Source organism: Rattus norvegicus, chromosome 9 (assembly GCF_021556685.1).
Source record: "Rattus norvegicus strain SHRSP/BbbUtx chromosome 9, alternate assembly SHRSP_T2T, whole genome shotgun sequence".
Lineage (NCBI taxonomy): Eukaryota > Metazoa > Chordata > Mammalia > Rodentia > Muridae > Rattus > Rattus norvegicus.
In genome coordinates, this window is record NC_141542.1 from 102,657,681 (window position 1) to 102,684,467 (window position 26,787).

The following is a 26,787-nucleotide window of genomic DNA, read 5'->3' on the forward strand; positions in this document are numbered from 1 at the left end:
CACCCCATCCCTCACCAGACCTTCCCCCTCTCTGGGATCTGAAGTTTCTCTAGGGTTAGGCACATCTTCTCTCACTGAAGCTAGACTAGGCCGTCCTCTGCTATATATGTGTCAGGGGGCCTCATACCAGCTAGTGTATGCTGCCTGGTTGGTGGCTCAGTGTCTGTGAGGTATCAGGGGTTCGGGTTAGTTGAGACTTCTGATCTTCCTAGGGTCACCCTCCTCCTCAGCTTCTTCCAGCCTTTCCCTAATTCAACCACAGGGGTCCCCGACTTCAGTCCTCCCTTATGCTTTTTATGCTGTAGGATGTTAACAGTATACCTACTCTTACTCTGACAACTAGAATTTGTGTCTTTGCCTTCCCGTCTTCCTTGTTGAGTTTAACTAGGATGTTATCTGTTTTACTCTTTCTTTATGGTTTGTTTCTTCTCTGTCTACTAGTTATTGTTTATTTTTTCTTTCCTGTTACTTACCTAGATTCTATTGTTCCCTTTGTCTCAGAGTTTTTATTGCTATAATAAGCCACCATGACCAAGGCAACTAACTTATAAAAGAAAACAGGGATTTAATTGGGCTCATAGTTCCCAAGGGCTGGAGTGTTGACTGTGGGTACTGTACAGTGTTGTGAGAGGGTGGGCTGGTAAGCAGGTGTACGTGGACTGCGGAGCTGCTTTTTCATGGCTTCTGAGAGAGAAGCTCATATTTGAGCTCTGTCTTCTCCCCTAATGTTTCTATGGGCTGGGCTAAAGGCTGCTGCTTCCTTCTTTCATCTAATTGTCATAATTTAACAGCAGGCTAAGTTGGTCAAACTTTTCTAAAGGAGTTTTCCAAAAGCCTCCATATAGACATTTCACAATATCAACTTTGAAGCTAGGCATGATGGCATCTGCTTATAATCCTAGTACTTGGGAGGCTGAGGCGGGAGAATTCCCAGTTTGAGGGCACCCTGGATATCTAATCAGATTGTCAAAAATGAGGGCATGTGAGGACCAATGCTGACTTCTCCAAGAGTAAAATTGCAGGAACTCCAAGAAATTTGGACTTTTGCCTCTCTTCCCCTGGTCAGAATATCTCTGGAAGGTACAATCACACTGTAGTCATAAACTTCGTGAGGATTTTCATAAGAACTTATTTTAGAAAAGAGACAGAGGCCTACATATTATTTGTTTACTAATACAATTAATTGTCCACTGTGTGCTCTGTCCACAGGCAACTGGCTAAGAGTCTTGGGCAAGCTGGTGAAATTGAACCTGAAACAGAAGGGATCCTGACAGAATATGGTGTGGACTTCTCTGATTTCTCTTCAGAAGTTCTCGAATGTCTCCCTCAAAGCCTGCCATGGACAATTCCACCTGAGGAGGTGGGCAAGAGAAGAGACCTAAGGTAAACATGGGAAATACCTAGGAACAACTGTTTCTGCTCTGTCTTCTCCCCTGATATTTCTAGGGGTTAGGCTAAGATATTTCCTTCTTTTATCCGCTGTTTGGATTCAGTTGAAAGTCTGGTGTTTCTGTGCCAGAGGTCAGCAAGTTATGGATTAACAACTAAATCCAGCCCACGGCTTGAGCTCATCAACTGAAGATGGATTTGAGATTTTAATGATTTGAAAAATGTCAGCAGTAATTAATAGCTATGAATAGTTATTAATCTTCGTAAGTGCTATGAGATTCATAATTCTGTGTTCAGTCAGGCTGCAGCAGAGTACAACTATGTATTCTTTGCTTATATATTGCTCAACCATTCCTCATGACACCTTCTGAGTTATTGCAACATTCGTGTGGCCTTAAAATATTGACCCTTTGTCCCTTTGCAAACATTTGTTCTAGAGTGGTTCTAAACCATTCTAATTTCAAAAGGTTGCAGGTGGCCTTACCTAGTCTCTTCTCCTTGCTGGACCCCGGTCTCATCACATACAGGCCGTGTTACCTGTTTAGAACTGCTTCTTCTAAATGGGCCTCTCTAGGCACATAGCAGAGGACTCAGGACCTTGTGCTTGGAGTCTCATTTTAAAGCTTTACTTTTAGGTCTGGAATTTATTGGAAAGTACTTTTGTGGTATTTTTATAACAACATCTTCTTTGAAGATGTTTCTTCATTGTGGGATGTTAGTTCTTTTCTGATATTTCTCTTCAGAATTTGGTTTCAGTACTGGCATTCATTCTGGATGCCACATGGAGATACTTAGAACCAAGAAAGTTTTCATACACCCCACCACGGAGGCTGTGGAAGGTTTTTGCTAAGGTTATCCCGTGTCAGAGTCTTTCCACCACACTTGCTTGCTCTGTAGCTGAACTTACGGTGCCTTCAGCTCCAAGTGTCTAGTACTCCAGCACATCTGAGGGTGTTTTTCTGTCCTCGCATGCATTGTATCTTTCAGAAACTTACCGTCTGGTTTTGCTTTTCTTGCTGAGAATGTGTAAAGACAATGGAGATAATAGTCCCTTCCTACTTGTCAGTGTGGCTGATGGAAACACATGTTGTATTCCAACTCTTTTGCCACAAGTGGCTCCTGGATGTTACCGCATTACACATAGGGTTTTATCTCCTCTGGGACCTTGAACCTGAACCTTTTGGAAACTTGGTTGCCTCATGTACAACTGAGAGGCTTACTGAGATCTTTTACTGAATCTAGGATTATATAAAAAACTTTAATGAAGTCAAATATGGTGGCACAGATTTTTAATCCCAGCATTTGGGAGAGTGAGGCAGGAGATTCATGCTATTCCACAAAGAGTTCTAGATCAGGCTGGGCTGCACAATAAAATCCTGTCTGAAAAACACAGTCTTTGAGGCTGGGTACGATGAAGATAATATTGTATCATTCAGGAAATTGTCAAGGGATTTAAAAAGTAGGAAAAAGACTAGAACCAGGCAAAAGTGAAAAATTAATGAGAAATGATTAAATTCAAATGATAATCATTATTTTTGAAGTCTAATTTAGTGCTTATTCAGTTTTAAATGTACCCTTTACCCACAAACTCTACTTACAGAAGTATATCCTACTGAGGGAAGTGTACAAAGATGGGCCAAGATTTTCACTGCTGTTAGATACTGCTGAGCCCATCAGTAATGGAGTGGCTTAATAACCTATGAGCTATCCATCCCCATGATAACATTGCCTGCAGCTATGCAAAAAAGGGACTGTATCCGTATCTCTGTCCTAGAGGGGAGACCATCAAATACTGTTAAGTGAGAGAAGAAACTTGAGATTATGTGATCGTCATTGTATTTTTGTGAAGTCAGTAAGCCAGAGCTATATAAGTGCACACAAACATGTGTACCACATGCTGATATGTGCACATTAAAAGTGTGTATGTATAGAAGGTAGAAGGAAGTAAATCAGCCTGGTCACATACATGACTAACGTGGGAGGAAATTGGCTCAGGGCAGTAATAAAGAGAAGGGAAGCAATATTCTACTATTCACTTAGCATACCACTCCATTGCTAAAAATCTTTAAAATAACTTCAAGAAATCATAAATTCAAATGTCAAAGGACAGATATATTCATTTTTTCTCTGACCTGATTATAATCTGCAGAAAATTACTAAACATTCAGTGGTCACAGGAGCCAGAGTTGCACTGAGTTATCCTTTTATGGCTCCATCTTGCCTTTGGTTTGGCCCTTGTTGCTTTCTGGGCTGAGCTACAGAATAGACCTTGCCCTGCAGAAAGCTTCTGTTAAAGTCTAAGCATGTGCTCTGAGAAGGAACCCGAAAGTAGAGGGCCTTTGTAGATGCTTCTGCATTAAGTAGTAACAGAGTTTTAAAACCCCTTTAGCTTCCCAATGTCTTCACTCTCATCTCCGGTCCCAAGATTATGTTTCTAAAATTCAGATCAAAATAAATTATCCTTTTACATTTAAAATTTTAAATGGCTTCTTGATATCTAAAATACTAATCTGTAAACATTGGTAAACATGCATTTCCACTAATGTACATCTTTTTAAAATTATTAAAAAACACATTACTAATCAGTTATTTATATTATAAATCTAACCAAAAGAAGAAAAATAAAAATTAAATAAATTTCAAATATTTCGATATTTCTTCTGAAAGATATTAAAGAAAACATGTTTATATTGATGATTTTACTTTGGGTGAAAACAGTTCAACTGGGTACTATTGTTCTTTTTAAACTTTGCTTTAACAAATTGTAGCATGGAAATTTAAATATCTGATTATGAGTCCTATATGCTTAATTTATTTAGACAGGGTCTTCATATGTATCCCTGACAGGCCCAGAACATGTTATGTTCCACAAGAAACTCACAAAAACCCACCTGCCTCTGTCTCCCAAGTGTTGAAACTGAACACATGTACCACCATGCTGAACTACTCCTGTCTACTTTGGTACTTAATTTTAATGATCATCATAGATAGATAGATAGATAGATAGATAGATAGATAGATAGATAGATAGATAGATAGATAGATAGATAGATGAGAGAGAAAGAAAGAGAGAGAGAGAAAGAGAGAGAGAGAGAGGCGCTAACCTAGTCCTGCCTATTTTAACTTGATTTTAATGATCATCATACATACACACACACACACACACACACACACACACACACACACACACACACACACACACAGGGATATAGGCAAGTACTCTATACCCTTGTTCCTATTTTAAAAATAAATAAGAGAACTTTTTAAAGATATGAAATGAGTTTACTAAAGCATAATACTCATATTTTAGGTTCTATTCAGCAAGTATATCCAAATTTATCTGAGGGCGACTCTAGCTGAGACTCCTAGCAGTGGTGGATATGGAGCCCAAAGCGCCCACCTTTTGTAGTAAGCCAGAGTCCCTAGTGGAGGGATAAGGTTACCAACTCACTCACAAAACCCTCAACCCAAAATGTGCCTGTTGACAAGATGTACAAGGACAGAGATGGGACGGAGACTGAGGGAATGGACAGCCAATGACTGGCCCAACTTGAGACCCATCCCAGGGGCAAGCACCAGTCCATGACACTCTTATTGGTACTCTGTTATGCCTGTAGACAGGAGCCACGCATATTTGAAACCAGTCAGCTCTTGTGGACTGCTTAAAAAGAGCTGCATCATTAGCTTTTGGCCTTTTTTTTTTTTTTTTTTCTTTGTTGAAACATGGTCTTACTATATAACTTAGGCTGTCCTTAAACTGCAGTCTTCCTGCCTCAGCCTTGCAAATGCTAGGGTTATAGGCACTATCACACCCAGCGTTAGACATTTTTAAAAAGGTTTATAATCCACAGCAAACTCTTTCAGTGACATCATAAAAACTAGTTGTAAAGTTCTGTATGTAGTTTGGGTGTGTACATGTGAGCAACTTAGTAGTTTGTATAGAGACACAATTTTTGGCTCCAAATAATACGATAGGAGAAGCATTTCAGTACATCTGTTAAAAAGATCTGTGTGTGTGAGGCTTTTGGTTTGACCCTAGTACTGGAAAAAAATGAAAGAAAGAAAGAAAGAAAAAGAAAGAAAAGGAAAGAAAATGTTTTTTGAATGTTTATCTAAATATAAATACAGTATTTTATTTTCAAATTGAATAACCCCTTTTCCTCAGTGTTAAAAGCCTATCTTCCCCTGAAGAGACAGTGTGTTTATTTTTTGTAAGTACCCCAAAGCTCTTGGCAGCCAATGTTGTGCAGTCACATTCACGCTGTAATGAGTTCCTACAAGGAGAAAAAGTGCCAGATCTGCTGTGTTCTTGGTGCTACTGTTTCTAGGAGCACTGATGTTAGATATATATTATATAAATTTATTAATATAACATCAGTTATAAGTATAACTGGTATAATAGTTACTGTTATCTTAAGCCTCTGCATCTTTCCAGTATATTTTAATGACTCGCCTATGTTATAAAGATTAATTTAGCTCAAATTAGATGAGATCTGTAAGTCCACGCAAACAGGCATGGTAAAAACCTATAGATTAAGTTGACCCAGGAACAAATGAGAGAACCCATGTTATGCATTTTCTAGAATGTTGACTCTTTCATCTGCACATGACACTTATACTGACCCATAAATACAGTGAGGGCATTGTAGTTAATTCATATATTTATGTAGTCCTGTTGAGTTTCTTATTTTTTACAATAAAATGTAGTATAAAGTAAAGCCTATGACTCTGCTAATGTGTTTGGATCTGATGAGCTTCTTTTTGTTGACTGATATGTGGTAGGTTTATTTAATTTATCAACCAACATATATTTGTGATATGCCATCCTTGGACATTGGGAATACAGTAACAAATAGAAATCGATGTGGGTTTCTGCCCCTATGAACCTTCTCCCTCAGTCTCTTGTGAGAGGACATGAGTATAATATATGAAGCAATAGCCAAATACCTAATATTTAGTGGAGGAAAGTAATTAGGGTAAGTATTTATAATAGTGGGATGAATTCTCCGAGAGTCCCATATCTTCAAAGGCATTTAAAAAGCAGTGAGTGTTCATTTTCTTGAATTTGACCAAAAAACTCAGATTGAGCTCTAGTATGTCCTGAAAAGTGTCTCACTCATTGAATAAATTAATAGACATTCTCCCAAAGCCACTCTTCTGTGTCTTTTTAAACATTTCCTACTGAAACATTTACATATATTTTATGTGTATGCAACACAACAAAAATACCATATGTGTGTGTATGTATGTATGTGTATGTATATATATATATATATATATATTATATTGAACTAGCCACTGAAAATACAAAGACAACTGAGGTTTAGCCCTTTATCTTTAGAGAATTGGACTCATATTGAGGTTAAGCACTGCAGAGAGTGGCAGGTGCTATAATGTGGGTGTGAACACATCAGTTAAACTAAGGTCTCCAGTTGCAGAATTAAGAGCTAAGACTAAAGGCAATAGTTAGGAGCTGGAGGGACCGAAGTCATCTCTACAGAAAGGCTGTGTACCATCAGACTGGGAGATCCTCTGACAACACTTGGAAGCCATCTGTAGCTTCTTTCTCCCCTCTCCCCAGGTCACTCTGCCTTGGAGCCTGCAGTGTTCCTCTGGCTCTAGCTACGTAAGAGCTTCTACATACCCGTTTAGGTTTGGTATTTAACAATTATATTTGGAACAGAAAAGTTCCATCAATCTTTAAACCTCATAATCCAATTATGTCAGTAAAATTCCAGTTTTTTAGTCCAGTGGAATTGGGGTAATATTTTGCAAACTGAAGTTGAGAGAAATAGTGTTTATTTTGAAAAGAAAAATGGTTGGTTAGCAATTTTTAAGAAGTAAGGCTGGTGTGAACTTGCAGGGGTGATCTGGCCCTTCTGATTGGACTCACCATTCTTTTAGACATTTGGCTCCCATCTCTGGAGAATCCCCACTTACATGGCCTAGAATTGTAGCTCTTTCTAGCAGGGCACCTGAGGTTAAAGAACACCAATCCTGCAAGTATTTGGGGGCTAATAAAATACTGTGCCAGGGGGACTGCTTAAACTCGGTTGTATGTGAAGACGGAGAAACCCCAGGGTTATTTCCAAGTCAGGCTGCACTTTTTTCTAACTTCATTCATACTGTTTTGTTTCCTTTGTTACTGAACTAGAATAGGAAACTGAAGCTTAAAAGTTCAACTCAAGGAGAGAATAAATACCTAAATACACTGAAGGGGAAAATACCATGTTAGCCTGATTTTTATGTTTCTTCAATAGCTAGTATTATTGTAGACATTTGAATTACATCACTTTTTGGTAAGGCCATAAGCTTCATTGAAACAGGGATGGTTTCTATAGCTTTTACAAGAGAGCTTGTGATATCTATTTCTTTACTATTCAATCCTCAATAAAAAGGGAACCCGGTGACCTCCACCAGACCATTACAAATGTGAAACTTGGCACTTAAAATTGCTTGCTCTAAATTTTCCAATTGCTCTCTCTCTCTCTCTCTCTCTCTCTCTCTCTCTCTCTCTCTCTCTTCCATTTAATGTCATTCTGCCAACTAGTGATTTTATTATTATAAACAGGACATTGTATTCACTTTTAAGAAGAAATATGAAGCTGGAGGTAAAATTACAAACTGCAGCTTCTCAGCTGCCCAAATAGAAAACAATGAGCTAAAAATACTGAGCACAGAAGGGGTGTTGTGGTAAGAAATATTGAAATATCTTCAAGGTGGAGAGTTCCCAAGGAAATGCTCTTCTTACTCCAGGTAAAACCAACCTTGAAATAGCAAGTTTAAGGGGGAGTCATAGAGTCATAGAATACTAACCTCTTTCAGGTCAGGCCTTTGTGGGAAAGCCTTCAAACACAACCACCATTAAATGACTAATGACCTTACTGTTTATCAGGAAGTCCAATATGATTAAACTGCCATTTAGAAAAGGCTCCTCAGGGAAAGCAGGATAGCAGCATAGAAGAACACTAGAAATCAGTCCTGCCTCCTCCCCATAACCCCCTGGGTGACTCTGTACTGGGAGAGATAGGAGTAATCATTATCTTTTATAATGTGGACTTTTCTGACTGGATTAGAATTTTCCAAAAGATGTTATAGGTTGTGTGTTCATTTGGGTTTCAGAGGGTTTCATGGGTCATACCTGTGTTCCTGGGGATTTCCATGGGGTTCATGGAAAAAGAGTGTGTGACAGCCAGTGCTTTTGGAAAACAATGGGTTAAAAGATTTCTCTGAACCTTTTCTCCTGAATCATCTCAGGGAATTGGTGTTTCATTGTATATACTTGTAAAAATGATGAACTACTCAGTTTAACCCTTTCTGTTGCCCTTAATCTGGCTAGTGTTCTTTGGTTTTGTCCAAATGGAATAGTCAAGTAGTTGAGGAGCGGTTCATCTAGTGTTGGTAGTCATGGGCCCTTGAATGCTGAAGCTTTATGGGCCGAGCCAACAGACTCAGGAGCTCTTAGTTCCAAGATCTGAGAACTCAGAACTTACTTATTTCTTTAGACCTTAGAACACAGACTCATAGTTCTAAGTACCCAGATTAGAGGCTTACTTTTCTGGTCCTACAGCCAACAGCCCAGCACTCAGTGACTAGTTAAAATTCTCAGCTATACGCAGTTGTTAGCTCCAGCACTAACATCACAGCAGTCGAGCCTTAGTGTTGGAACCCTGGGTCTTTCCAATGTGGGTAGTGTTGTAGTTGCCTTGGGCACTGGGACCTGGTCTTCAAGCTAGGTTAGCCCCTCGTGACTTGAACTAGCAGTACCTCATATCCACTTTCTTCCATCTGAAATCTTGGCTCCTCTTGTAATGGGACCCCAGACTTTAGCACAACTGACACCGTGTTAGAGGCACCACAGCACCATTCTGATCTAAGAGCCCAGCATGTAGACTATAGCATGTGCCAAAATGAGACCAAGAGCCCATCCATCACAGTTCACAGTTCTGGGAAAGTCCCTAAATGTACTAACCTTGATTTTTGGCTTCTGTAGCTCTGCTCATTACTAATTGTTCTTGCTAATTGAAGTGAGTCAACCAGGATATGGTTTTTTTGGCATAAAAAGCCAAGAACAGTAAGGCTCGTGGCTACATGATTTGGGCAGGTTCCCTGGATAACAGGCTGGCCTGTGAATAAAGACTTCCTATTGGCCTTAGGAGTCCATGTGCTCTTTGAACCTCCACACACTCTATTACTTCCACAGTCTTTGTTATCCACGGCTTCTTCACAGCCACATGCTGTCATCCTGCTGCTGCCAGCTCCTCTGCCTTTCTTACATCATCAGCTCAGCCTGCCCGAATAGTAAAATCACAGGAGGCAATAGCCTTTTATTCTTCTTAATATTGCAACAGGTAGGACAGATATTTCAGATTTACTAAAGTGAGCTGAACATCTAGAATATATACATAGCAAGGAAAGTGAGTTTGGCATAGGTTGTAATATGCAAATGACACTGACTTGTTGTTACTCCTGCAGCACAGTCCCTTCCTCCCATCTTGTTCGCGGATAAGTACAGGGTTATCTGAAACCACTGAGCTTCTTTGCTTGGAATACGGTTTTCCTTAACTAGAAGGAAGAAGTATTAGACTGTTTGGCATCTGGAAGAAGCTGTCATTTGAAACTACCTGTAATATTATTCTTTTCATGTCAGTTCCAGCTCACTGTGAGTAATTAATGCATCCTCAACAGGGTCTACAACTACACGTTCTCAGTTGGTGCACTGTCTTTAGTGCTTTGCCAGCTCATGAGCTCATGGGAAATAGCATGACTCTTAGGAAAAAAAAACCCAAACAGCCAACAAGTAGATGCGATAATGCCTACTGGCAGAGAAGACAGTTAACTTACCTTTTATGGTACAGAAATATGAATGTGTGGGTAAGATAAATAATTGTACATATTCTTAAAAATTGGAAATTTATACTGATATGAAAAATAATTTCATGGAAGTGATTTAGGGTTTGGAGCAAATGAGGCTCTAGAGAGCTGATTTTAAGGTTCTCAAGTCTTTAGGATTTCCATAGTGAGATTATTATCATACACAAGGAACTTGACCCTTTTAGGTTGCTAGTTCATTGTATCTTTCATAGTCACCAAGTCCTGGATCAGTACCACTGTCTAGTTCTATAACATTTCCATCACACCCAGGAGAAATCTCCGGTAATGCTCCACCATCCCCTGCCTGTTTCTAGTAACCACTAATGGACATTCAGTTTTTACAATGTCTCTGTTCTAAAACAGGCTTTTGTGTTTTCTAGGTGGCTTTTCTCTAACATGTTTCCAAGCTTCATCTGTTTTGTCGCACTGATCAGAACTTCCTCTCTCCCTGTGTTGGATAGCATTGCATTGTGGGCATGTGACGTATTCCGCTCATCAGTTAGTAAACATGGAGCTGATGCTGCTCCTTCACTAGTATGAATCATGGGGTATTTAGGTACAGCTTTCTCTTCAGTCCTCTTAGATACTGCTCCTGCTCACTGCAGAACTGCAAGGTCATGCGGTCAGTCTGTACTTAGGTTTTCAGTCAAGCTGTTTTCCTCAGAGTTGCACCATTTTTGCAGGTCCAGAAACAATGCAGGGCAGTCTCGGTTGTTCCACTCCTCACCAGCACTTGCTACATGTACTTAGGACATAACCACACGCGGTGTGCAGTGTCATTTTTGTGATGACTAGTGATACCGAACATATTTTTATGAGAATCTTGGCCATTTAAAATTTCTTTTGTGAAGGAATAGCTATGTGAGCCCTCTCCTTGCTTTCTTGGTTTCTGTTTTTATTGTTTCTTTTAAGGGTTGTTTATATATTGTAAATTCTAGTCATTTATTGGATATAGAAGTTGAAGATTTTCTCCCATTTGTTTGTCTAGGATTTCCTTCACTCCTCCTCCTTCTCTTTCTCTTCCCCGACTTCCCTCCCTCCCTCCCTTTTCATTCCAGACAGGCTCTTGCTATTGCGCCAAGGCTGGCCGTACACTCGCTATGGAGTCCCCGCTAGTCTTAGAGATGGGACTCCCAGTGCTAGCATTCCAGGTGCACTTCCTTTGTCTTTAATTCGCATGCACAGAGTTAGGGATGTAACACAGCGGGGCTTGCCTAGCAGTGCAAGACCCTGGGCTTAACTTCTAGTGGCAAAAACACAGTCAGCAGCAATAAAGAAGAGACGTTTCTAAGTCTGATGGCTGCCAGCCTGTTTTCTTACATTGCTGATACTTTTGATGTCTTATTTCAGTAATCGTTGGCCAAGAGATGACAACAATGTGCACAAAGTCTCTAAGAGGTTTAAAGTACTGTTAAATTTATGCTTATGATAAGTTCTTAGTTGATTTTTGTAAATGGTTTAAGGTAAGCATCCAATTTCTAGTCATCTCAGCAGCACAGGAAAACACTGACTGTGGCTCTTATTGTGATTAGTTATTTTGAGTGTACATGGTGTGTGTTTGTGAATATGTGGGTACATGAACATGTGTACGCATGTTTGTATGGAGGTCAGAAGTTGATATCCAGTGTCTTCTTCACTAGACATTGGACAAGGGGGATACATTTCTTTACAGTGCTCTCCACTTTATTTTGTCTTGTTTAGTTTGTTGTTTTGAGACAGGGTTTCTCTGTGTAGAGCCCTGACTGTTCTAGAACTCACTCTATAGGCCAAGCTGGCATTGAACTCAGAGATCCCCCTGCCTCTGTCTCCCGAGTGCTGGGATCATCCGAGTGTGTGCCGCGATGCTATCTCCATCTTATTTTTCGAGGTAAGATCTTTCACTGAACCTGGAACTCCCCAACTCAGCTAGACTGACTGGCCAATGCACTCTAGGAATCCTCCTGCCTCTGCCTCTCCAGTACTGGCATTATAAGTTATAATTTATAATAATTATATATTATATATAATAAAATTTATAATAATAAAGATTATACAGTCTCTATCTTTTTACCTGGGAACTGGGCACCAGAGCTCAGGTCCTCGTGTTTATGTATATTAATATTTGCTTCATAATGGAGTCATCTCCCTAACCCCTTCAGGTTAATGTTAAAGTTAGTAAACAGAGTAATAGGTTTCATTGTGGAATTTGCACACATTTACACCATTATACTTTGATCTTATTGTTGAAATGATTTTCCCAGATTGGATTATCTTGTCACCCTTGCTGAAGATCAGTCGATCATAAATGTAGCTTTATTTACATTATGTCCTCTCAGATCTGTGCTTCTGCTAGTGGCCATGCTGCCTAGATTACTGTAACCTTGTGCTGAATTTGGAAATAGAGAAGCATAAGTCTTTTAACTGTACTTTTTAAATTTTTTACTTTATATCCTGATCACTGTTCTCCCTCCCAGTAACCCCTTTCCACAATGCTTCCCCCATGCCCGCTTCTCTTCAGAGAGGTTGTAGGCTCCCCTTGGGTATTCTCTAACCCCGGAACATCAAGTCTCTAGCCTTTCACACTGACCAAACAAGGCAGCCCAGCTAGAAGAACATATCCCACAGACAGGCAACAGTTTGGGGGATAACCCTGCTCTAGTTATTTGGGACACATATGAAGACCAAGCTGCACACTTGCTAGGATGTTGGGAGTGGTGGTGGTGGTGGTGTTGGGAGTGGTGGTGGTGGTGGTAATATGGATGATGATGGTGGTGGTGGTGGTGGTGGTGGTGGTGGTGGTGGTGGTGGTAGTGGTGGTGGTGGTGGTGGTGGTGGTGGCGGCGGCGGCGGTACAGCCTGTGTATGCGCTTTGGCTGTGATTCAGTCTCTGAGAGATCCAAGGGTCCAGATTAGTTGACTCTATTGGTCTTCCTGTGCCTTGTTGTGGTAAAAATTAAAAAGGCGGGGAGGGAGAGCTAAACCTTCAGAGAGGCAGACAAGACTGGGAAACCAGAAGAGACTGCACTATGCACACATCTCTGACGCCAGAGGAAAACACCAAACGCCATCTGGAATCCTGGTGCACTGAAGCTCCCGGAAAGGGCAGCACAGATCTTCCTGGTTGCTGCCGCCGCGGAGAGCTCGTAGGCAGCACCCCAAGAGCAAACTTGAGCCTCGGAACCACAGGTAAGACCAACTCTTCTGCTGCAAGCGACCTGCCTGGTGAACTCAAGACACAGGCCCACAGGAACAGCTGAAGACCTGTAGATAGGAAAAACTACACGCCCGAAAGCAGAACACTCTGTCCCCATAACTGGCTGAAAGAAAACAGGAAAACAGGTCTACAGCACTCCTGACACACAGGCTTATAGGACAGTCTAGCCACTGTCAGAAATAGCAGAACAAAGTAACACTAGAGATAATCTGATGGCGAGAGGCAAGCGCAGGAAACCAAGCAACAGAAACCAAGACTACATGGCATCATCAGAGCCCAATTCTCCCACCAAAGCAAACACGGAATATCCAAACACACCAGAAAAGCAAGATCTAGTTTCAAAATCATATTTGATCATGATGCTGGAGGACTTCAAGAAAGACGTGAAGAACTCCCTTCGAGAACAAGTAGAAGCCTACAGACAGGAATCACAAAAATCCCTGAAAGAATTCCAGGAAAACATAAATAAACAAGTAGAAGCCCATAGAGAGGAGTCACAAAAATCCCTGAAAGAATTCCAGGAAAACACAATCAAACAGTTGAAGGAATTAAAAATGGAAATAGAAGCAATCAAGAAAGAACACATGGAAACAACCCTGGATATAGAAAACCAAAAGAAGAGACAAGGAGCTGTAGATATGAGCTTCACCAACAGAATACAAGAGATGGAAGAGAGAATCTCAGGAGCAGAAGATTCCATAGAAATCATCGACTCAACAGTCAAAGATAATGTAAAGCGGAAAAAGCTACTGGTCCAAAACATACAGGAAATCCAGGACTCAGTGAGAAGATCAAACCTAAGGATAATAGGTATAGAAGAGAGTGAAGACTCCCAGCTCAAAGGACCAGTAAATATCTTCAACAAAATCATAGAAGAAAACTTCCCTTACCTAAAAAAAGAGATGCCCATAGGCATACAAGAAGCCTACAGAACTCCAAATAGATTGGACCAGAAAAGAAACACCTCCCGTCACATAATAGTCAAAACACCAAACACACAAAATAAAGAAAGAACATTAAAAGCAGTAAGGGAAAAAGGTCAAGTAACATATAAAGGCAGACCTATCAGAATCACACCAGACTTTTCGCCAGAGACTATGAAAGCCAGAAGATCCTGACAGATGTCATACAGACCCTAAGAGAACACAAATGCCAGCCCAGGTTACTGTATCCTGCAAAACTCTCAATTAACATAGATGGAGAAACCAAGATATTCCACGACAAATCCAAATTTACACAATATCTTTCTACAAATCCAGCACTACAAAGGATAATAAATGGTAAAGCCCAACATAAGGAGGCAAGCTATACCCTAGAAGAAGCAAGAAACTAATCGTCTTGGCAACAAAACAAAGAGAAGAAAAGCACACAAACATAACCTCATATCCAAATATGAATATAACAGGAAGCAATAATCACTACTCCTTAATATTTCAAAACATCAATGGCCTCAACGCCCCAATAAAAAGACAGAGATTAACAAACTGGATATGCAATGAGGACCCTGCATTCTGCTGCCTACAGGAAACACACCTCAGAGACGAAGACAGACACTACCTCAGAGTGAAAGGCTGGAAAACAACTTTCCAAGCAAATGGTCGGAAGAAGCAAGCTGGAGTAGCCATTCTAATATCAAATAAAATCAATTTTCAACTGAAATTCATCAAAAAAGATAAGGAAAAACACTTCATATTCATCAAAGGAAAAATCCACCAAGATGAACTCTCAATCCTAAATATCTATGCCCCAAATACAAGGGCACCTACATACGTAAAAGAAACCTTACTAAAGCTCAAAACACACATTGCACCTCACACAATAATAGTAGGAGATTTCAACGCCCCACTCTCATCAATGGACAGATCATGGAAACAGAAATTAAACAGAGACGTAGACAGACTAAGAGAAGTCATGAGCCAAATGGACTTAACGGATATTTATAGAACATTCTATCCTAAAGTAAAAGGATATACCTTCTTCTCAGCTCCTCATGGTACTTTCTCCAAAATTGACCGTATAATTGGTAAAAAAAAAAAAAAAAAAAAAAAAAAAAAAGGGCCTCAACAGGTACAGAAAGATAGAAATAATCCCATCTGTGCTATCAGACCACCGCAGCCTAAAACTGGTCTTCAATAACAATAAGGGAAGAATGCCCACATATACGTGGAAATTGAACAATGCTCTACTCAATGATAACCTGGTCAAGGAAGAAATAAAGAAAGAAATTAAAGACTTTTTAGAATTTAATGAAAATGAAGGTACAACATACCCAAACTTATGGGACACAATGAAAGCTGTGCTAAGAGGAAAACTCATAGCGCTGAGTGCCTGAAGAAAGAAACAGGAGAGAGCATATGTCAGCAGCTTGACAGCACACCTAAAAGCTCTAGAACAAAAAGAAGCAAATACACCCAGGAGGAGTAGAAGGCAGGAAATAATCAAACTCAGAGCTGAAATCAACCAAGTAGAAACAAAAAGGACCATAGAAAGAATCAACAGAACCAAAAGTTGGTTCTTTGAGAAAATCAACAAGATAGATAAACCCTTAGCCAGACTAACGAGAGGACACAGAGAGTGTGTCCAAATTAACAAAATCAGAAATGAAAAGGGAGACATAACTACAGATTCAGAGGAAATTCAAAAAATCATCAGATCTTACTATAAAAGCCTATATTCAATAAAACTTGAAAATCTGCAGGAAATGGACAATTTCCTAAACAGATACTAGGTACTGAAGTTAAATCAGGAACAGATAAACCAGTTAAACAACCCCATAACTCCTAAGGAAATAGAAGCAGTCATTAAAGGTCTCCCAACCAAAAAGAGCCCAGGTCCAGACGGGTTTAGTGCAGAATTCTATCAGACCTTCATAGAAGACCTCATACCAATATTATCCAAACTATTCCAGAAAATTGAAACACATGGAGCACTACCGAATTCCTGCTATGAAGCCACAATTACTCTTATACCTAAACCACACAAAGACCCAACAAAGAAAGAGAACTTCAGACCAATTTCCCTTATGAATATCGACGCAAAAATACTCAATAAAATTCTGGCAAACCGAATCCAAGAGCACATCAAAACAATCATCCACCATGATCAAGTAGGCTTCATCCCAGGCATGCAGGGATGGTTTAATATATGGAAAACCATCAACGTGATCCATTATATAATCAAACTGAAAGAACAAAACCACATGATCATTCCATTAGATGCTGAGAAAGCATTTGACAAAATTCAACACCCCTTCATGATAAAAGTCCTGGAAAGAATAGGAATTCAAGGCCCATACCTAAACATAATAAAAGCCATATACAGCAAAACAGTTGCTAACATTAAACTAAATGGAGAGAAACTTGAAGCAATCCCACTAAAATCAGGGACTAGACAAGGCTGCCCACTCTCTCCCTACTTATTCAATATAGTTCTTGAAGTTCTAGCCAGAGCAATCAGACAACAAAAGGAGGTCAAGGGGATACAGATCGGAAAAGAAGAAGTCAAAATATCACTATTTGCAGATGATATGATAGTATATTTAAGTGATCCCAAAAGTTCCACCAGAGAACTACTAAAGCTGATAAACAACTTCAGCAAAGTGGCTGGGTATAAAATTAACTCAAATAAATCAGTAGCCTTCCTCTACACAAAAGAGAAACAAACCGAGAAAGAAATTAGGGAAACGACACCCTTCATAAGAGACCCAAATAATATAAAGTACCTCGGTGTGACTTTAACCAAGCAAGTAAAAGATTTGTACAATAAGAACTTCAAGACTCTGAAGAAAGAAATTGAAGAAGACCTCAGAAGATGGAAAGATCTCCCATGCTCATGGATTGGCAGGATTAATATAGTAAGAATGGCCATTTTACCAAAAGCGATCTACAGATTCAATGCAATACCCATCAAAATTCCAATCCAATTCTTCAAGGAGTTAGACAGAACAATTTGCAAATTCATCTGGAATAACAAAAAACCCAGGATAGCTAAAACTATCCTCAACAATAAAAGGACTTCAGGGGGAATCACTATCCCTGAACTCAAGCAGTATTACAGAGCAGTAATGATAAAAACTGTGTGGTATTGGTACAGAGACAGACAGATAGACCAATGGAACAGAATTGAAGACCCAGAAATGAACCCACACACCTATGGGCACTTGATTTTTGACAAAGGAGCCAAAACCATCAAATGGAAAAAAGACAGCATTTTCAGCAAATGGTGCTGGTTCAACTGGAGGTCAGCATGTAGAAGATTGCAGATCGACCCATGCTTATCACCCTGTACAAAGCTTAGGTCCAAGTGGATCAAGGACCTCAACATCAAACCTGATACACTCAAACTATTAGAAGAACAACTAGGGAAGCATCTGGAACACATGGGCACTGGAAAAAATTTCCTGAACAAAACACCAATGGATTATGCTCTAAGATCAAGAATCGACAATGGGATCTCATAAAACTGCAAAGCTTCTGTAAGGCAAAGGACACTGTGGTTAGGACAAAACGGCAACCAACAGATTGGGAAAAGATCTTTACCAATCCTACAACCGATAGAGGCCTTATATCCAAAATACACAAAGAACTCAAGAAGTTAGACCACAGGGAGACAAATAACACTATTAAAAAATGGGGTTCAGAGCTAAACAAAGAATTCACAGCTGAGGAATGCCGAATGGCTGAGAAACACCTAAAGAAATGTTCAACATCTTTAGTCATAAGGGAAATGCAAATCAAAACAACCCTGAGATTTCACCTCACACCAGTGAGAATGGCTAAGATCAAAAACTCAGGTGACAGCAGATGCTGGCGAGGATGCGGAGAAAGAGGAACACTCCTCCATTGTTGGTGGGATTGCAGACTGGTACAACCATTCAGGAAATCAGTCTGGAGGTTCCTTAGAAAATGTGACATTGAACTGCCTGAGGATCCAGCTATACCTCTCTTGGGCATATACCCAAAAGATGCCCCAACATATAAAAAAGACACGTGCTCCACTATGTTCATCGCAGCCTTATTTATAATAGCCAGAAGCTGGAAAGAACCCAGATGCCCTTCAACAGAGGAATGGATACAGAAAATGTGGTACATCTACACAATGGAATATTACTCAGCTATCAAAAACAATGACTTTATGAAATTCGTAGGCAAATGGTTGGAACTGGAAAATATCATCCTGAGTGAGGTAACCCAATCACAGAAAAATATACATGGTATGCACTTATTGATAAGTGGCTATTAGCCCAAATGCTTGAATTACCCTAGATGCCTAGAACAAATGAAACTCAAGAAGGATGATCAAAATGTGAATGCTTCACTCCTTCTTTAAAAGGGGAACAAGAATACCCTTGGCAGGGAATAGAGAGGCAAAGATTAAAACAGAGACAGAAGGAACACCCATTCAGAGCCTGCCCCACATGTGACCCACACATATACAGCCATCCAATTAGACAAGATAGATGAAGCAAAGAAGTGCAGGCCGACAGGAGCTGGATGTAGATCGCTCCTGAGAGACACAGCCAGAATACAGCAAATACAGAGGCGAATGCCAGCAGCAAACCACTGAACTGAGAATAGGACCCCCGTTGAAGGAATCAGAGAAAGAACTGGAAGAGCTTGAAGGGGCTCGAGACCCCATATGTACAACAATGCCAAGCAACCAGAGCTTCCAGGGACTAAGCCACTACCTAAAGACTATACATGGACTGACCATGGACTCTGACCTCATAGGTAGCAATGAATATCCTAGTAAGAGCACCAGTGGAAGGGGAATCCCTGGGTCCTGCTAAGACTGAACCCCCAGTGAACTAGATTGTTTGGGGGAGGGTAGCAATGGGGGGAGGATGGAGAGGGGAACACCCATACAGAAGGGGATGGGGAGAGATTAGGTAGATGATCACCTGGAAACCGGGAAAGGGAATAACACTTGAAATCTATATAAGAAATACTCAAGTTAATAAACAAAAAAAAAATTAAAAAGGCACACTTTTCATGACTGGTTCCCAGCTCTGTGCTTTCTCTCCCTGGCTCCCTCTGACCCAGGTGGTCTGTGAGCTGTTCACTCATAGCTCTCTTGGCTGGTTTCCACCACACCAGACGTACACATCCCAATTTTGTGTCAGGCTGGTGTAGCCAGCCATCATACAGTCTTGAACTCAAATCCCCACCTGAAAGAGCTCACCACACAGTAACCTCTGACCCAACTGATAGGCTATAATTTGCCCATCTAGATAGCACAAAATTCTGTACACACCCATCCCTTAAAAATAGTCATAACAACCTGTATTTTATCTCGTCTGCCTTCACCTGCATAATGACATGAACATACAGTTCCTATTCCTTTTAGGGCCCTCATTCCTTCCCCTAGCTCTTTCTTTAGTGTCCCCAAGCTCCATCCAATGTTTTGATGTCGGTATCTGCATCCCTTTGAGTCAGCTGCTGGTGGAGCCTCTCAGAGGACAGCTTTCTAGAGTTCTTTGTAGATGTATCACATTTTCTGTATCCATTTTTCAGTTAGGGGGCGTCTAGGTCGTTTCCAGTTTCTGGTATTACTAATAGAGCTGCTATGAACATAGTCGAAACGAGTGTTCCTGTGGTATAATGGGGCATTTTTGGGTATATGCCCAGTTGTGTAATAGCTGGGACTTGAGGAAGAACTATTTCCAGTATTCTGAGAAACCTCCAAATTGATTTCTAAAGTGGTTGTACACATTTGCACTCCTGCTGGCCGTGGAAGAGTGTTCCCCTTGCCCCACATCCTCACTGTCAGTCCATCTCTTGAGTTTTTATCATAGCTGTTCTGACCCATGTAAGATGGACTCCTAGAGTTGTGTTGGTTTGCGTTTCCTTGATGACCAAACACTTAGAACATTTCTTTACGTGCTTCTCAGCCATGAGAGATTCCTCTCTTGAGAATTCTTTTTTTAGCTCTGTACCCCATTTCATAATTTTTGTAATTGGTTCATTTTTTATCATGTAACATTTTTATGATGTAATATTATGGCAAGTTATAACTAATATTTCAGTTGTCACATAATACTAACTATATAGACATACATAATGCATATATGAAAATATGTGTATGTGTACATAGATACACACACATATGGTGGAGAGAATGAAGTCACAATCAAGCCTCAAATGAAAAATGATCAAAACTAGGTGACCATCATTTCTACTTAATATTTTGATTGTTGACCTAGCATTTGCTGGCTAATATTCTTTACAGCCCTTATAACTGTTTAAACACAGTAGAAACAATAGGTTCTTTGTGTTCAGTAGTGGAATACAGTAACTAAAATTTTTGACCATATGTATGTGTATATGTGTATATATATATATATATATATACATATATATATATATATATATATATTGTATACTTTGCCCAAATCAAGAAAAAGAAAATTAGAACACATATTTTGCCAACTTATATACTATATATGTGTATGTAACAAATTTGTTTCATCAATTCTATGTGTTTTCATAGATATTTCTGTTATTTGTGTTGGTGTGTAACTTCTTGAGTTCTTTATAAATTTTTGATATTAATCTTTTGTCAGATGTGGGGTTGGTGAAGATCTTTTCCCAATCTGCAGGTTGCTGTTTTTTCCTATTGACAGTGTCCTTTGCCTTACAGATGCTTTTTCAGTTTCATGAGGTCCCATTGTTGATTGTTGTCAATTGTTTATCTTAAGATTGGTGTTCTGTTCAGGAAGTTGTCTCCTGTACCAAGGCTATTACCCCCTTTCTAATCATTAGATTTGGTGTGTCTTGTTTTACATTGAGGTCTTTGATCTATTTGGACTTGAGTCTACATGCAGATGTCAAGTTAGACCAATAATACCATTTGTTGAAGATGCTTTTTTTTTTTTGTTCCATTGTATGGTTTTGGCTTCTTGGTCAAAAACCAAGCATCCATAGGTGTGTGGGTTTATTGCAGGGTCTTCAATTCTATTCCATTGATCAGCTTATCTGTTCCTATACTAATACCTCGCAGTTTTTATTGCTATTGCCCTGTCATACAGCCTGTAAGAGATGGCAGTACCTCCAGAAGTTCTTTTATTGTTCAAGATTGTTTTAGCTATCCTGGGTTTTTTGTTTTTCCAAATGAAGTTGAGAATTTCATTTCAAGATCTGTGAAGGATTGTGTTGGAAACCTGATGGGGATTGCATTGGATCTGTATGTGGCTCTTCGTATAATGGCCACTTCATCATGTTAATCCTACTGACCCATGAGCACAGGAAATCTTTCCATCTTCTGAGATCTTCAGTCCCTTTCTTTAGTGACTCGAAATTCTTTTCATACAGACCTTTCATTTGCTTGATTGGAGTTACACCAAGACATTTTATATTATTCATGGTTATTGTAAAGGGTGTTTGTCTTAGTTAGAGTCTTATTGCTGTGAACAGACACCATGACCAATGTAAGTTTTATAAAGGACCACATTTAATTGGGGCTGGCTTACAGGTTCAGAGGTTCAGTCCATTATCATCAAGGCGGGAACATGGCAGCATCCAGGCAGGCATGATGCAGGAGGAGCTGAGTTCTACATCTTCACCTGAAGGAAGCCAGACTGAGCATCCTCAGGCAGCTAGGAGGAGAGTCTCCAAGCCCACTCCACAGTGATACACTTTTTCCAACAAGTCCACACCTTATAATAGTGCCACTCCCTGGGCCAAACATGCAAACCATCACAGTGTTGTTTCCCTAATTTCTTTCTTGCCCCTTTTATCATTTGTATAAAGGAGGACTGTTATTATTTTTGAGTTAATTATGGATCTAGCCACTTTGTTGAAAGTGTTTATCAGATGTAGGTGTTCTCTGGTTGAATTTTTGGGATAGATAGGTAGGTAGATAGATAGATAGATAGATAGATAGATAGATAGATAGATAGATAGATAATCATTTGCAACTGATACTTTGACTTCTTCCTTTCTAATTTGTCTCCCCTCGATCTCCTTTAGTTGTTTTATTTCTCTGGATAGAACTTCAAGTACTATAGTAAATAGATAGGGAGAAAGTGGGCAGCCTTGTCTTGTCTCTGATTTTAGTGAAATTGCTTTAAGTTTCTCTCCATTTAGTTTGATGTTGGCTATTGGCTTGCTGTATATTGCTTTTTTTATGTTCAGGTTCGTCCCTTGTATCCCTGATATCTCTAAAACTTTATCATGAAGGGGTGTTGGATTTTATCAAGACCTTCTCAGCATCTAATGAGATGATCATGTGATGTTTTTTCATTTTATTTATATGGTGGATTTTGTTGATAGATTTTCATATATTGAACCATCCCTGCATCCCTGGGATGAAGCCTTCTTGATCATGATGGATGATGTTTCTGATGTGTTCCTAGATTTGGTTTAGGAGTATTTTAAGTATTTTTTCATCAATGTTCATAAGAGAAATTGGTCTAAAATTCTCTTTCTTTGTTACGTCTTTGTGTGGTTTAGGTATCAGGATGACTGTGGCTTCATAGAATGAGTTTGGTAGTGTTCCTTATGTTTCTGTTTTGTTAAATAGTTTGAGGAATATTGGTTATTAGCTGTTCTTTGAAAGTATGGTAGAATTCTTCATGAAAACTGTCTGGTCCTGGGCTTCTTCTGGGTGGGGAACTTTTAATGACTGCTTCTATTTCTTTAGGGGTAATAGGGCTGTTTAGATAGTTTACTTGATCTTGATTTAACTCTGGTAAGTAGTATCTGTCTAGAAAATGAGCCATTTCATTAAGAACATCAGAAAGGTTCAAAAGTTCTTGACCAACTTGAATTCTCGTTTTGTTTACCTGGCTTTCAGTGGATCTGAACTTAACAGCTGTATTTGAACACTTGGTCTTGCCTTTGTAAACTGTAGCTACTTTAAATGACACTTGTCTGGGTTGATGGATGGATGGTAGGAATTGCAATGTGTCCAGACAATAGGGCGTGTATTGCTATACTGTACATATTCTTACAACAGCAACTCATTGTAATGATTTCAGTTTATATAGTTTGCACCTCTTATTGATATCTGTCCTTCTATTTTATTGCTTTTTTTCTTAAGTTATACCTCCTTCTTTTTCCTTTTCCAAGTGGTTTTAGTAATTTTAAATTAGGGTCCCTAAATTTACACAAAAACTAGGATTTATGACCTTTATTACTACTGGCATCTTTAAAATAGTCTAGGTGTTTTACCTTTAAAAACTCTGTAGAGCTGAAGAAACAACCAATATGTAAAGAAGAAACACACAGAATGGAAGTGGATCTTTGTCATCTGTACATCAGATCCAGGATTAATATCCAGAATATTCAAAGAACTCATAAAACAAAGGACCTAGGAAACAAATGATTCAATTGAAAAATGGGCTAAGGATAGAAACAAAGAGTTCTGAATAGAAGAAATAAAAATGGCTAAGAAATACTTCAAAAGTATTCACCCTAATAATTGAGAAAATGAAAATTAAAGTAACTCTGAGATTACATCTCACCCCAGTCTGAATGGCTAAGGTCAACAACAGAACTGGCAATAAATGTTGGCAAATAAAGATTTGATGAAAAAGGGAATCATTCAGTATTGGTGATGATGCAAATTGGTTTAACCACTTAGGATATCAATATGGAAATTCTTTCAAGAACTAAAAATAAATTTTTATGTGACCCAGTTTAAAAAATTAGAAGATTTTCCAGTTTTGTGGAGTGCAGGTTTTTGTAGTAATATCTAATGACTTTTTGACTTTCCGCAGTATCTGTTGTTGTCTCCGTTTTCATTTCATATTTTGTTAATTTGGATATGGTCTAGTTGTCTTTTAATTAATTTTGCTAATTGTTTATCTTGTTGATTTTCTCAAAGAACCAGCTTTTGGTTTTGTTAATTCTCTGTATTGGTTTTTTTTTTTTATTTCTAACATACTGATTTCAGCCTTAATTTTGATTATTTTCTGCCTTCTGTTCTCTTTGGTGTCCTTGCTGCTCCTGTTGCTTTTGCTGCTGTATCCCTCCTTCCTCCTCCTCCTCTTCCTTTTCCTCTTCTTCTTTTCATATAGCTTTCAGGTGTACTTTAAATTTCCGGTATGAGAACTTTCCAATTTCTTCATGGAGTCACTTAGTGCTATGAACTTTCCTCTAAGCAGTGTTTTCATTGTATCCCATAAATTTGGCTATGCTGTGCCTTCATTTTCATTGAAGTCTACAAAGTCTTTAGTTCCTTTTTGATTTCTTCTCTGACACAGAGATCATTGAGTAGAGAGTTGTTCAGGTTCCATGAGTGTCTAGGATTGCTGGAGTTTTTGTTGTTGTTGAAGTCTAGCTTTAATCCAAAGCATTATTTCGGTTTTCTTGTATCTGTTGGGGCTTGCTTTGTGACAGACTGTTTGGTCAGTTTTGGAGAAGGATCCATGAGGTGCTGAAAGGAAGATATATTCTTTGGTGTTTGAGTAAAATATTAGGTAAACGTCTGCTAGGTTAGGTCCATTTGATTCATACTGTTAGTATCATTATTTCTCTGCTTAATTTTTGTCTGGATGTCCTGACCATTGATGAGAATGAGGTGTTGAAGACTCCCACTACTTATTTTTTTTTATTAACTTGAGTATTTCTTATTTACATTTCCAGTGTTATTCCCTTTCCCGGTTTCCAGGCAAACATCCCCCTAATCCCTCCCCCTCCCCTCCTCTATGGGTGTTCCCCTCCCCATCCTCCCCCCATTGCTGCCCTCCCCACAACAATCTAGTTCACTGGGGGTTCAGTCTTAGCAGGACCCAGGGCTTCCCCTTCCACTGGTGCTCTTACTAGGATGTTCATTGCTACCTATGAGGTCAGAGTCCAGGGTCAGTCCATGTATAGTCTTTAGGTAGTGGCTTAGTCCCTGGAAGCTCTGGTTGCTTGGCATTGTTGTACATATGGGGTCTCGAGCCCCTTCAAGCTCTTCCAGTTCTTTCTCTGATTCCTTCAATAGCAGTCCTGTTCTCAGTTCAGTGGTTTGCTGCTGGCATTCGCCTCTGTGTTTGCTGTATTCTGGCTGTGTCTCTCAGGAGCGATCTACATCCGGCTCCTGTCGGCCTGCACTTCTTTGCTTCATCTATCTTGTCTAATTGGATGGCTGTATATGTGTGGGTCACATGTGGGGCAGGCTCTGAATGGGTGTTCCTTCTGTCTCTGTTTTAATCTTTGCCTCTCTATTCCCTGCCAAGGGTATTCTTGTTCCCCTTTTAAAGAAGGAGTGAAGCATTCACATTTTGATCATCCTTCTTGAGTTTCATTTGTTCTAGGCATCTAGGGTAATTCAAGCATTTGGGCTAATAGCCACTTATCAATGAGTGCATACCATGTGTATTTTTCTGTGATTGGGTTACCTCACTCAGGATGATATTTTCCAGTTCCAACCATTTGCCTACGAATTTCATAAAGTCATTGTTTTTGATAGCTGAGTAATATTCCATTGTGTAGATGTACCACATTTTCTGTATCCATTCCTCTGTTGAAGGGCATCTGGGTTCTTTCCAGCTTCTGGCTATTATAAATAAGGCTGCGATGAACATAGTGGAGCACGTGTCTTTTTTATATGTTGGGGCATCTTTTGGGTATATGCCCAAGAGAGGTATAGCTGGATCCTCAGGCAGTTCAATGTCACATTTTCTGAGGAACCTCCAGACTGATTTCCAGAATGGTTGTACCAGTCTGCAATCCCACCAACAATGGAGGAGTGTTCCTCTTTCTCCACATCCTCGCCAGCATCTGCTGTCACCTGAGTTTTTGATCTTAGCCATTCTCACTGGTGTGAGGTGAAATCTCAGGGTTGTTTTGATTTGCATTTCCCTTATGACTAAAGATGTTGAACATTTCTTTAGGTGTTTCTCAGCCATTCGGCATTCCTCAGCTGTGAATTCTTTGTTTAGCTCTGAACCCCATTTTTTAATAGTGTTATTTGTCTCCCTGAGGTCTAACTTCTTGAGTTCTTTGTATATTTTGGATATAAGGCCTCTATCTCTTGTAGGATTGGTAAAGATCTTTTCCCAATCTGTTGGTTGTCATTTTGTCCTAACCACAGTGTCCTTTGCCTTACAGAAGCTTTGCAGTTTTATGAGGTCCCATTTGTCGATTCTTGATCTTAGAGCATAATCCATTGGTGTTTTGTTCAGGAAATTTTTTCCAGTGCCCATGTGTTCCAGATGCTTCCCTAGTTGTTCTTCTAATAGTTTGAGTGTATCAGGTTTGATGTGGAGGTCCTTGATCCACTTGGACCTAAGCTTTGTACAGGGTGATAAGCATGGGTCGATCTGCAATCTTCTACATGCTGACCTCCAGTTGAACCAGCACCATTTGCTGAAAATGCTGTCTTTTTTCCATTTGATGGTTTTG

The 26,787-nt window shown here is 39.6% G+C and overlaps 1 protein-coding gene across 3 annotated transcripts in view; it reads left to right on the forward strand.

Moving 5' to 3' along the window:
- Dis3l2 (DIS3-like 3'-5' exoribonuclease 2) overlaps positions 1-26,787 on the forward strand; it is a 395,417-nt gene that overhangs the window by 191,953 nt on the left and 176,677 nt on the right. For all 3 annotated transcript variants that reach the window (NM_001109007.2, NM_001172159.1, XM_087567088.1), the window contains one exon: positions 1,210-1,383. In NM_001109007.2, the coding sequence (NP_001102477.2) occupies positions 1,210-1,383 (174 nt within the window). The remainder of the gene's footprint in view (positions 1-1,209; positions 1,384-26,787) is intronic.